The 14,137-nt window shown below is 46.3% G+C and overlaps 2 protein-coding genes across 3 annotated transcripts in view; both read right to left on the reverse strand.

Moving 5' to 3' along the window:
* Nucleotides 1–206: 206 nt before the first annotated feature.
* rbp5 (retinol binding protein 1a, cellular) lies at nucleotides 207–4,174 on the reverse strand. Its single transcript, XM_024141702.2, is given in 5 exon segments — nucleotides 207–372; nucleotides 2,397–2,412; nucleotides 2,414–2,490; nucleotides 2,788–2,972; nucleotides 3,491–4,174. Coding segments are annotated over 5 exon segments (459 nt in total). The 5' UTR covers nucleotides 3,567–4,174; the 3' UTR covers nucleotides 207–267.
* Nucleotides 4,175–4,562: 388 nt separating this feature from the next.
* The window catches only part of LOC112074551 (tyrosine-protein phosphatase non-receptor type 6), a 36,661-nt gene continuing 27,086 nt past the window's right edge, over nucleotides 4,563–14,137 (reverse strand). For both annotated transcript variants that reach the window (XM_024141709.2, XM_024141708.2), the window contains exon 16: nucleotides 4,563–4,917. In XM_024141709.2, coding sequence (XP_023997477.1) covers nucleotides 4,815–4,917 — 103 coding nt within the window. In that variant the 3' untranslated portion in view covers nucleotides 4,563–4,814. The remainder of the gene's footprint in view (nucleotides 4,918–14,137) is intronic.

Genomic DNA, 14,137 nt, shown 5'->3' on the forward strand with positions numbered 1-14,137 from the left:
GTGGTATATTTGGACACAGACAGCCACATACAAAAACACCAAAAGGGGAAACATTAGTGCTATATGAGGAAAACATTGGAATGTTTACACAGTTCACCCTGCATGTACCAGTAAAACATTTAAAACAACCATTGACAATTTTCTCCAGTGAAATAGCACACTAATTAAAAATATCTTAAATGTTGTCCATTAAGTAATGGTTTTAAAACAATGATGATCATATTTTAAAAAACTATGGCACTTATATACCAAGTCCTAGACTGTTTTCTAATGAGAATCATGAACGTGAGTTGATGAACGAGATCCTTCCAGTGGTTTCAGTCTGCCTTCTTGAAGAAGTTGCCTGGCGACCACATCTCCAACTCTCATCTCCTAGAGGGCAAAAAAGGACGGTGTGAGAAGAGGGTGGAGAAAGAGAAAAGAGGGAGGAGTTTGGGATGAGTGTGGAGTGATGTGTGTTGAGAGTGGCGTGGATGAGTGCAGGTGGAGTTGTTGTGAGAGTGAGGGCGTGGATGAGTGAGTGTGGGAGTGTGTGTGTGAGAGTGAGGCGTGTATGAGTGAGTGTGGGAGAGTGAGGCGTGATGGTGAGTGTGAATGGTTGTGTGAGAGTTGAGGGCGTGGATGAGTGAGTGGGAGTGTGTGTGTGAGAGTGAGGCTGGATGAGTAGTGTGGAGTGTGTGTGTAGAGGAGGGCGTGGATGAGTAGTGTGGGAATGTGTGAGGGCGTGGATGCAGTGAGTGTGGGAGTGTGTGGAGAGTGAGGGCGTGGGATAGTGAGTGTGGGAGTGTGTGTTGAGATGAGGCGTGGGATGAGTGAGTGTGGGAATGTGTGTGTGAGAGTGAGGGCGTGGATGAGTGAGTGTGGAGTGTGTGTGTGAGAGTGAGGGCTGATGAGTGAGTGTGGGAGTGTGTGTTGGAGTGAGGGCGTGGATGAGTGAGTGTGGGAGTGGTGTGTTGAGAGTGAGGGCGTGGATGAAGAGTGGGAGTGTGCGTGTGAGGAAGGAGGCTGGATGAGTGAGTGTGGGAATGTGTGAGGGCTGGATGAGTGAGTGTGGAGTGGTGTGTGTGAGAGTGAGGGCGTGGATTGATGAGTGTGGGATGTGTGTGAGAGTGAGGGCGTGATGAGTGAGTTGTGGAAGTGCAGTGGGGAGTGCATGGGTGGGATGGGGTGTGAAAGTGAGTGGTGGGGTGGTGGATGAGTGTGGGAGTGGAGATGAGTGTGTGGGTGGGTGATGAGTGTGGGAGTTTGAGAGTGAGTGCGTGGTGGCGAGTGTGGAGTGTGGTGTGTGTGAGAGTGTGGTGTGGGAGTGTGTGTGTGAGAGTGGGCTGCGTGGGTGGGTGTGGAGTGTGTGTGTGAGAGTGAGTGCGTGGGTGGGTGAGTGTGAGAGTGTGTGAGAGTGAGTGGGTGCGTGGGTGGGGTGGGGTGTGTGTGTGAGAGTGAGTGCGTGGTGGGTGAGTGTGAGTGTGTGAGAGTGAGGGGTGCTGGTGGTGGGTGTGGAGTGTGTGTTGTGAGAGTGAGTGCGTGGGTGGGTGAGTTGGGGATTGTGTGAGAGTGAGTGCGTGGGTGTGGGTGAGTGTGGGATTGTGTGAGATGAGTGAGTGGTGCGATGGGTGAGTGTGGAGTGTGTGTGTGAGAATGGGTGGTGGGAAAAAGTGGGAATTCGTTACCATTTTAATGAGCTAAATACAGACTTCAACAAGACTCTCATAGTGAAGGGATTGGGAGAGAAATCACAAGCTGCTGTTTAGGCCTGTGCTTGAGATGGACTTTAGCTGGGAAATCTGTTTTTGCTTGTGATTACATGCAAATGCTGATTACGATTTCAAACAATCAGCATTGTTTTATCAACAGCTCCCAAATGCTTCTAAAAACAGATTGCCCAACTAAAGTCCATCTCAAGCACAGCCTAAACAGCAGCTTGTGATTCTCTACCAATCCTTCACTATGAAGAGTCTTGTTGAAGTCTGTATTTACGCATTAAAATGGTAACAAGCAATACCTTTCCTTATTCTTCCTGTTCCTGCCCATTCCTTCACCCTGAAGAATCTTAAGTGTTTTCCTCTGTTTCTTTCTCCTTCTTCGGGCCCCCACATTTCTTTCCCATGTACAGGCAACAAGTAAGGAGTTTGAGGGCCAACACCCCCTCTTTTTGAAGGACGTCATTTGTTCTCACACAAACACACGCACGGACATGTGCACGCATACAACGTAGGCATGAATAACTTCCATCACCCAAATCTGATTTGCATATCCCCCACTTTCAAAATGGTATATCATCCAGCACTTCTTTCCTCCCAAATCTTTCCTGCTTTCTCCCCTTTCTCTGGATTTGTGTTCACCTCTATTCCTATCTTCCCATCTTATCCCTCTCTGTTAATCCAGCCATCCATTCTCACCAGGTGTACTTGTCTCCTCCAGCCAGTGTGTCCATCCCTTCCCTCTTCTCTCCTCTAACACACACCAGCTTATCACCTCCCAGTCCACTGTGGTCTAAAAACAGGGTTAACACACACAACACACACACACACACACACACACCACACACACAACCAACACACACAGGGTCTGCAAAAAAAACATGAAAGCACACACACACACCATTGCCTTGAAACCACTCTCAGTTTGGAATTTGTACAAGTCTGAACAACCCATGAAACAGACAAACATAAGGGAAAACATCACCAGATAACAGAAATACATTTAGCCACTGTCTTTACAAACAGCACATGATGAAGAACACAGAGACCCTCCACCCAACCATACATGTAGAACTGTAAACACACACACCTGACAGACTCGTCCATCCACAGGTCCCAGGTCCTCGGTGAAGACCTGACCCAGTTTGAAATCCATATCAAAGTTCTTAAAGGTGGTCAATGTGCGGATCTTCATAATGCCCGTGGCCGGGTCGTGGACTATCTGTTTAGTGGGCTTCAACATACACACTATCTTCCGCAGGGCAAAATTAATATCTGATGGAGAGAGAGAGAGAGAGAATGAATCAACCAAACATAATACCTTGCCATTCTAGTAATGAGGTAGTGTATCTGAGGCAACATCTCTGACCTACAGCTGTGTCTGTCCTTTTACATCTCCTGTTAATGTTTCCAGATACCACACACGCACAGACAGACACACACACACACATCCCTGTCTGTGTCCAGGGTCATTTACAGGCTAAGGCGCCATGATGATCTATCACACGGCTCTGGGAAGAGATGGCAAGCCTTTGGATGAGTCACTACCCCTAAAATGAATCTCAAAGCAGCAGGCAAACAAAGGAAAAAAATATGTTAAGTTCAGTAAAATAGAATGAATGAATCGTGTTAAATTAAAATGAAAGGAGGCAAGTTGCAGAGGTACAGTAAGCTCTTAACACGTGTCATTTTACATATTACAACTACACGAATTGGACACTTTTTAACAATGACGCATTTGRAGCTAATATATGTGGTAACAGACAAAGACATTACGATTCATATAATCTTACCCAAAGCTGCGAGGTAGTTCTCGAAGTTATCTTGAGACACCATGTGAAAMGTTCCTGTGTAATTTGGTTTAGACATCTTTTAGCCTTTAGTTTTGCAGAGGAACTCAACAAAGAAAACTGTAACCTACAGTGTTGCCTCTTCTCTACAGATATTATCCTTCTCTGCTCTTTTCACTGCTCTCACCACTACCGCATTGTTTGATAATAATAACACTTGTGCAACCTGTGAGCTAACCTTCTGTCTGCTAGTGTCAGTCAGAAGGTATGCGGCTTTACGCAAAACTGCAACTCGATAAAGGAATGATTGAGCTGCTGGAATGTTTTAGAGCGGCGGTCGTATCCACAATGACTGTCCTCTGCTCTCTCCACTCCTTCAATCCCCGGGTATCGATTCCCTGATGCAAACGTTGCACAACCCTTTTAAATTCCCTATTCGCTCCCTCTGCTCTCCCACGGAAAGCGTAAACTCCTCCCTACGGAGCTTTATGCAAACAGCTTTTGTTCCACTAATCCTCTTCCTAAAATGGGAACTGGGTAGGTCTGTGCCATTAATTAAACTGTATTCTCTCCATCTCTCTATTCAGAATGGCTTTTTTGGCATATCCTTACATTGCCAAAACATGTGAAAAACATGAAACAAAAGTGAAATAAGCAATCAGATATGAACAGTAAACATTACACACACAAAAGTGTTAAAAGTTTCTCTCGCTCTCCTTCACTATCGCTGTTTGGAGAGCAGACTTTGTTCTGTACCACATGCGGAGAAGAGGAAGAGGGAGACGGGGGAAAGTTCATTCATCTCGCTCAATGTTTTCCTCTCACTCGGGGCAGTCACTTGGGGTCGTCGGCGACTCTGGGGGAGCCCAGTGATGMTGCCAAAGTTAGTCTATAAACATAATAGCTCATTATAGAGATATGTCTTATCTAAAACTTTCATTGGAATGGCAGAGTGGCAGTGTGTCCCCGCTGTGCTAGATCCCGTMGTCATGGCATTATAATATATTCATTGTAGAATATTCTATAGGCTTTGCATCCATGGATACAATACACTTGTGATGAAGAAAGAAATGAATGCATATTACTCTGAGGCTTTATTGTCAGCAAAAATGTAAACCCATTACCATTTGCATGGGTGCAGAATGGTTCCATGGTGCAGGAGCCCAGGGCTCCAAATCTATCAGTACTTTGCTTTATAATCTTAATTATATCACAGACATCAACTTTATCACTTGATATAAAAAAAAAACACAAAGATAAATCTTTAAAAATAAAAAGTTAATATCAAATTCAATATTAAATCATCAGGACACAGCTCTCTCATCCTCTATCTTTTTCTCACGGAGCCACTCTTCTTCTCCTCTGACTTCTGCTTCTTCACATCTTTCTTTCCTTTGGCTYMGTTTCCATACAATTCCTGTTCCTTGTTTCTAAAAGAGAGACAGTACAAGAGAGAGGACATCATGTTAGAKACCTGCAGCTTCAAATAGCTGAGAGATAACAATGTAGGCTTCTTTGTGTGTAAGAAAAGGAGCACTCTTTAGATCTTCAGTTAGTAGCCTACCAAACACTACCAAACAGACCTGGGAACCCTACCAAACAGTACCTCTGACCTACCCTGCCCTACAAACAGTACCCATGACCTACCAAACAGTACCTCTGCCCTACCCTGACCCTCCAAACAGTAACCTGGACCCTACTCTGAACCCTACCAAACAGTACCCTGACCCTACTCTGACCCTCCCAAACCCAGTACCACTGACAGTACCCTACCCTACCAACCACAGTACCCTGACCCTACTCTGACCCTACCCAAACAGTACCTGACAGCCTACCAACTACCCTGACCCTACCTGACCTACAACACAGTACCCGACCCGCACTTCTGACCTACCAAACAGTACCCTGACAGTACCTGACCCTACCAAACAGTACCCGACCCGACCTACCAAACAGTACCCCGACCCTAACCAAACCAGTACCCCCTGACCCTACCACTAACAGCTACACCTGACCCGTACCATCAGAACCCTACCACCTGACCCTACCAAACAGTACCCTGACCATACCGGCCCCCACCACAAACAGTACCCTGCACGCCTAACACACCGACCCTACCAACAGACAGTACCCTGACCCTACAAACAGTACCCCGACCCTACCAAACAGTACCCTGACAGTACCACAAACGTACCCCGACCCTACCAAACAGTACCCTGACCCTACCCTGAACCCTACCAAACTAGTACCCTGACCTCTACCCTGACCCTACCAAACAGTACCCTGACCCTACTCTGACCCTACCAAAGTACCCTGCTACCTACCTAAACAGTACCCTGACAGTACCCTGACCCTACCAAACAGTACCCGACCCTACCAAACAGTACCCTACCCTGACCTCCAAACATACCCTGACAGTACCCTACCCTAACAAACAGTACCCGACCCTACCAAACAGTACCCTGACCCTACCCTGACCTTTCCAAACAGTACCCTGACAGTACCCTGACCCTACCAACAGTTACCTGACCCTACCCTGACCCTTACAACAGTACCCTGACCGTACCCTGACCCTACCAACCAGTACCCGACCCTACCAAACAGTACCCTGACCCGCTCCAAACAGTACCCCGACCCTGACCAACCAGTACCTGACCCTACCAAAAACAGACCCTGACCCTACTCTGACCCTACCAAACAGTACCCTGACCCTTCTCAAACGTAACCACCGACCCTACCACATACCCAAACAGTACCTGACCCCACTCTACCCTTCCAACAGTACCCTGCCCTACCAAACAGTACCCTGACCCTACCAAACAGTACCCTGACCTACTCTGACCCTTTCCAACAGTACCTGACCCTACCAAACAGTACCCTGACCCTACTCTGACCCTCCAACAGTACCCCTGACCCTTCCAAACACTACCATGACCCTACCAAACAGTACCCTGACCCTACTCTGACCCTTCCAAAACAGTACCCTGACCCTACAAAACAGTACCCTGACCCTACCAAACAGTACCCTGACCTTACCAAACAGACCCTGACCCTACTCTACCCTACCAAACATACCCTGAACCCACTCTGACCCTTCCAAACAGTACCCTGACCTACCAAACAGTTACCCCTGACCCTACTCTGATCCTTCCAAACAGTACCCTGACCTACCAAACCAGTACCCTGACCCTACTCTGACCCTTCCAAACACAGTAACCTGGACCCTACCCTGACCCCTACCAAACACTACCCTAAACCCTTACCAAACAGTATTACCTGAACCCTACCAAACACTACCCTGCAGTACCCCTGACCCTACCAAATACTACCCTGACAGTACCCTTGACCCTACACAAACACTACCCTGACATACTCTACCCTACCAAACGACCGTGACACCACCCTGACCCTACCAAACCACTACCTGACACTACTCTGACCCTACCAACAGTAACCCTGACACTACGCCTGACCCTACCAACACACCCTGAACCTACCAACACTCACCCTACAACAGTACCCTGACCCTACCAAACAGTACCTGACCCTACCAAACAAGTCCTGACAGACCCTGTATCCCTACCAGAAATACCCTGACAGCTACCCTGACCCTACCAAACACTACCCTGACAGACCCCGTATCACTACCCCGTACCCTACCAAACAGTAGTCCCTGACCTACCCTGACCCTACCAAACTAGTACCCACTGACCCTACCTGACCCCTACCAAACAGTTACCTGACCCTACGCTGACCCTAACCAAACAGTACCCTGACCCTACTCGACCCTCCAAACATACCCTGACAGTACCCTCTACCCTACCAAACAGTACCCCGACCCTACCAAACAGTACCCTACCCTGACCCTTCCAAAACAGTACCCCCTGACAGTACCCTGACCCTACCCAAACAGTACCCGACCCTACCAACAGTACCCCCTGAACCCTACCCTGACCCTCCAAACAGTACCCTGACAGTACCCTAACCCTACCAAACAGTACCCATGACCCTACCCTGACCCTTACAAAACAGTTACCCCTGACAGGTACCCTGACCCTACCAACCAGTACACCCGACCCTACCAACAGTACCCTGACCCTTCCAAAACAGTACCCCGACCTACCAAACAGTATCCTGACCCTACCAAACAGTACCCTGACCCTACTCTGACCCTACCAAAACAGTACCCTGACCCTTCCAAACAGTACCCCGACCCTACCAAACAGTACCCCGACCCTACCAAACAGTTACCCTGACCCCACTCTGACCCTTTCAAACAGTACCCTGACCCTACCAAACAGTACCCTGACCCTACCAACAGTACCACTGACCTACTCTACCCTTCCAAACAGTACCCTGACCCTACCAAACAGTACCCTGACCCTACTCTGACCTCCAAACAGTACCCTGACCCTTCCAAACAGTACCCGCTGACCCTACCAAACAGCTTACCCTGACCCTACCTCTGACCCTACCCAAACAGTACCTGACCCTACCAAACAGTACCCTGACCCTACCAAACACTACCCTGACCCTACCAAAACAGTACCCTGACCTACCTGACCCTACCAAACAGCTACCCTGACCCTCTCACCTCCAAACACTACCCTGACCCTACCAAACAGTACACCTGCCCCAACTACTCTGACTCCTCCAAACAGTACCCTGACCCTACCAAACATACCCTGACCCTACCTGACCCTTCCAAACAGTACCCTGACCCTACCCTGACCCTACCAAACACTACCCTGAGACGCCTACCAAACAGTATCCTGACCCTACCAACACTACCCTGACAGTACCCTGACCCTACCCAACACTTACCTGACCCTAAACAGTACCCTGACCCTACCAAACACTACCCTGAACACTCTCTGACCCTACCCAAAACAGTACCCTGACACCACCCTGACCCTACCAACACAACCCTGACACTACCTGACCCTACCAAACAGTACCCTGACACTACCCTGACCTACCAAACAACTACCCTAACCTACCAAACACTACCCTGACCCTACCAAACACAGTACCCGTGACCCTACGCAAACAGTACCTGACCCTACCAAACAGACCCTGACAGGACCCTGACCCTACCAAATTACTACCCTGACAGTACCCTGACCCTACCAAACCACTACCCTGACAGTACCCTGCACTACCCTGCACTCTACCAAACAGATGCCCTGACACTACCCTGACGCCTACCTGACACTACCCTACACTACCACTCACTGTACCAAACCATCACCCTGACTCTACCAAACCACTACCCTGACCCTACCAACACACCCGACAGACCAAACACTATCCTGGCCGTACCAAACACTATCCTGACCGTACACCAACACTACCCTGACGGACCATCTGACTGTACAAACCACTACCCTGACACTACCCTGACCTTACCAAACACACCCTAACACTACCCTGACAGTACCCTTACCCTTACCAAACAGTACCCTGACCGTACCAAACACTACCTGACTCTACCAAAACACTACCTGACACTACCCTGACTGTACCAAACACTACCCGTAACTGCTACAAACACTACCCTGACAGGTATTTGACAGTACCGCTGACCGTACCAAACACCACCCTAACAGTACCCTGCCATACCAACACTACCCCTAACGAGTACCCTGACCCTACCAAACACTACCCTGACACTACCCTGACAGTACCCTGACCCTACCAAACACTACCCTGATAGTACCCTGACAGGTTAACAATACCAAGGATAGTTCGCAAATGTACAACAGGTAAAAACAGTGTATTGCCTAGCTTAGGAGATAAACACTCAGTAAAGTTGGTGACAGTGTCACATTTCATACTGGTACATAAGCCAGCCTCAGAGCTCTCCAGGTGAACTTCTGAGTTGTGAAGCTTACCCACCACCACACTGGATTGTGAGCTTACCTACATGTTGAGTGGCCGTTAGCCTTGGCCAGCGGGCACTACTAGGCCAGCGGAAGCCATTGCCTATTGTACTGTAATAGATACAATGGATGACCAATCAAACAGTTGTTTTCCAACACAATTTAGGACACTGAGCTACCCGTGTCAAGCCACGTGCCAGGACTTCACACTGTGGTGTATTATACTGCGACTAGAGACAGTTACACTGTGGTATATTAACTGTACTGAGACGGGTTACACTGTGTGTATTATACTGTATAGAGACGGTTACACTGTGGTGTATTATACTGTACTAAAGACAGGGGTTACACTGTGCGTGTACTCTATACTGTACAGAGACAGGGGTTACACTGTGGTGTACCATTACTGTACAAGAGACAGGGGTTACACTTGTGTGTATTATCATGTACTAGAGACAGGGGTTACACTGTGGTGTACTATACTGTACTAGAGATGGGTTACACTGTGATGTATTCTCCTGTTACTAGAAACTGGGGTACATTTGATGTATTTCATGTTACTAGAGACAGGTTACACTTGGTGTATTATCCTGTACTATAGACAGGGTTACACTGTGTATATATTCTGTACTAGAGACAGGTTACATGTGGTATATTATCCTGTACTAGAGACCAGGGGTTACACTGTGGTGCTATTATCCTGTTACTAGAGACAGGGGGTTACACTTGTGGTATATTATCCTGCGTACCAGAGACAGTTGTTACACATGTGGTGTATTATACTGTACTAGAGACAGGGGTTACACTGTGGTGTAGTATCCTGATACTAGAGACAGGGGTTACACTGTGGTGTATTATTACTGTACTAGAGACAGGGTACAGCTGGATATACGACTGAGCAGGGTTACACTGTGTGTATCTAGTAGACTGTACTAGAGACAGGGGTTACACTGGTGGTGTACTATACTGTACAGAGGAACAGGGTTTACACGTGGGTGTAATACTTAGCTAAGGAAGGGTACACGGTGTATACTCTTACTCACTAAGGGTACACTGTGGTAACTATACTGTACTAGAGATGGGTTACACTGTGATTGTATTGCTCGTGTACTAGAACTGGTGGTACATTGTGATGTATTATCATCGTACCTAGAGACAGGTTACACTGTGGTGTATCTATCAATGTACAGGAGACACGGGGTTACACTGCTCGGTATATTCATCTGTACTAGAGACAGGGTTACACTGTGGTAATTATCCTGTACTAGAGACAGGGGTTACACTGTAGGTGTTATTATCTGTACTAGAGACAGGTGCTACACTGTGGAGTTATTATCCTGCTACCAGAGCAGTCTGTTAACTCAGTGGTGTAATTATACTGTACTAAGACAGGGTTTACCACTGGTGGTATTATCCTGTACTAGTGGAGACAGGGTACACTGTGGGTGTAATTATACTGTAACTAGAGACAGGGGTTACACTGGTGGTGTACTATACTGACTAGAGACAGGGTTACACTGTGGGTCCGTATGTACAAGAGACGGGGTTACCTGTGGTGTATTATACTGTATCTATGAGACAGTGGTTACACTGGGTGTAATTATATTGCCCTAGAGACAAGGGTTAACACGGTAATGTATTATCCTTACTAGAACCTGGGTGTTACATTGTGAGTATTATCATGTACTAGATGACAGTTGCACTGTGGGTATTATCCTGTTACTAGAGACAGGGAGTACTGATGCATGATGTATTATCCTGTACTAGAGACAGGGGTTACACTGTGGTATATTATTCCCTGTACTCAGAGGACAGTTGGTTACACTGTGGTGTATTATACTTGTACTAGAACAGGGGTACATGTACGCTGTTTATCCTGATACTGAGACAGGGGTTACTGTGTGTATATACTGTAATAGAGACAGGGAGTTACCACTGTGTGTATTTATACTGTACTCCCGAGACGCGGTTACACTGTGGTAATTAATACTGTACTAGAGACAGGGGTTACACTGTTGGTGTATGATACTGATAGAGACAGGGGTTACAACTGTGGTGTAATATACTCGCACTAAGAGACAGGGTTACACTGTGGTGTATTATCCTGTACTAGAGACAGGGTTCACACTCGTGGTATAATTATCCCTGTAACCAGAGACAGTTTGTTACTACTTGTGGTGTATTATACTGTTATGTAGAGACAGGGGTTACAACTGTGGTTGTATTATCCTGTACTAGAGACAGGGGTTACACTTGGTTATACATACTGTACTTAGAGCGACAAGTGGTTACACGCTGTGGTGTATTATATTCCACTAGAGACAGGGTTACCACTGTGGTGTACTGGTATCTGTACTAGAGATGGGTTACACTGTGATGTATTTCTCCTGCTGACTAGAAACTGGGTTACATTATGATGTATATCATGTTCTAGAGGACACGTTACACTGTGGTGTATTATCCTTAACTAGTAGACAGGAGTTACACTGTGGGTGTATTATCCTGTACTAGAGACAGGGTTACCACTGTGGTATATTCTTTTATCCTTAACCAGAGACAGTGGTTACAACTGTGGTGTATTATCCTGTTATAAGACAGTGGTACACTGTGTGTCATATACCTGTACTAGAGAAGGCGTTTACACTGCTGTGTACTATACTGTACAAGATGGGGTTACACTGTGCATGTAATTCTCCGTACTAGAGACTGGGTTACACTGTGTGGGTTTTATCATTACTTAGACGAGGGTTACACTGTGTGTATTACTACTATACCTAGAGACAGGGTTTACACTGTGGATGTTACTATACTGTACTAGGAGACAGGGTTACACCTGTGGTTACCATACCTGTACACAGGACAGGGGTTACACCGTAGATGTATTATACTGTACTAAAAGACAGGCGGTTATCACTGTGGTGTACGTATACGTACTAGAGATGGTTACACTTGATGTATTCATCCTGTACTTGAGAAACTGGGGTTACAATTGTGATGTATTTTATTCATGTACTAGAGAACAGGTTGCACTGTGGTGTTATTATCCTGTACTAGAGACAGGGGTTACACGTGGTGTATTATTCCTGTACTAGAGACAGGGGTTACACTGTGTATATTAATCTGTAACCAGAGGACAGCTTGGTTACACATGTGGGGTTATTATACTGTACTAGAGACAGGGGTACATCTGTGGTGTACTATACTGTACTAGAGACAGGGGTTACACCTGTGGTGTAATTATACTGTACTAGAGGACAAGTGGTACACTGTGGTTATTATATTGCCACTAAGACGACAGGGTTACATGTGGTGTACTATACTGTATCTAGAGAACAGGTTGCACTGTGGTGTATTATCCTGTACTCAGAGACAGGGATTACACTGTGGCTGTATTATCCGTGCTATTTTTCTAGAACAGAGTGGTTACAACTGTGGTATATTGTCCCTGTACCAGAGCACAAGTTGGTTACACTGTGGTGTATGTATACTTATCTAGAGACAGGTTATACCTCTGTGGTGTATTAATCCTGTACTAGAGACAGGTTACACCTGTGGTGTACTATACTGTACTAGAGACAGGGGTACACTGTGGTGTATTTATACTGTACTAAGACAGGGGTTACACTGTGGTAATATATATACTGTACTAGAGACAGGGGTTACACTGTTGTGTACGATACTATACTAGAGACAAGGTTACCACTAGTGGTGGTATAATACTGCACTAGAACAGGGTTTACACTGTGAATGTACTGTACTAGAAGACAGTGTGTTACACTGTGGATGTATTATACTGTACTAGAGACAGGCATAACATTGTGGTGTTTACATACTGTTTACTAGAGTATGGGTTACACCTGTGATGTATTCTCCTGTACTAGAGACGTGGGGTTTACACGTGTGTTTTATCATTATACTAACAACGGGTACAACTGTGGTGTATTATACTATACTAGAGCTGAGTTACACTTGTGGTGTATTATCCTGTACTAGAGACAGGGTACACTTGTGGTGTATTATCCTGTACTAGAAGACAGGGGTTACACTGTGGTGTATATGCTGTTACTAGAGACAGGGGTACACTGGGGTATTATACGTGCACTTCAGAGACAGGGGTTACACTGGTGGTGTATTATCCTGTACTAGAGGACAGGGGTTACACTGTGGTATATTATCCTGTACCAGAGACAGTTGGTTACACTTGGTGTATTATACTGTACTGAGAAGACAGGGGTTACACTGTGGTGTATTATACTGTACTAGAGACAGGCGGTTACCACTGTGGTGTATTATCTGTACTAGAGACAGGGTTACACTGTGGGGGACTATACATGTAATTGAGACAGGGTTACACTGTGTGTATTTATACTGTACTAAGTGAGACAGGGTTACATGTGGTATAAATACATGTATAGAGGAACAGGGGTTACCACTGTGGGTGATGATACTTACTAGAGACAATGCGGGTACACTGTGGTGTATAATACTGCACTAGAGACAGGGGTTACACTGTGAAGTTACTGTACTAGAGACGTGGTACACTGTGGGCTTATATACTACTAGAACAGGCGTCACTGTGCGTGTACCTAATACTGTACTAGAGATGGGTGACACTGTGAGTGTATTCTCCGTGTACTTAGAGACTGGGTTACACTGTGAGTGTTTTATCATGTACTAGAACGGTTACACTGTGGTGTATTATACTAAACTAAGACGGGTTACACTGTGGTGTATTACCTGTACTAGAGACAGGGGTTGAATCTCTCTT

The sequence above is a fragment of the Salvelinus sp. IW2-2015 genome, unplaced genomic scaffold (assembly GCF_002910315.2).
Source record: "Salvelinus sp. IW2-2015 unplaced genomic scaffold, ASM291031v2 Un_scaffold2680, whole genome shotgun sequence".
NCBI classification, from domain to species: Eukaryota; Metazoa; Chordata; class Actinopteri; order Salmoniformes; family Salmonidae; genus Salvelinus; species Salvelinus sp. IW2-2015.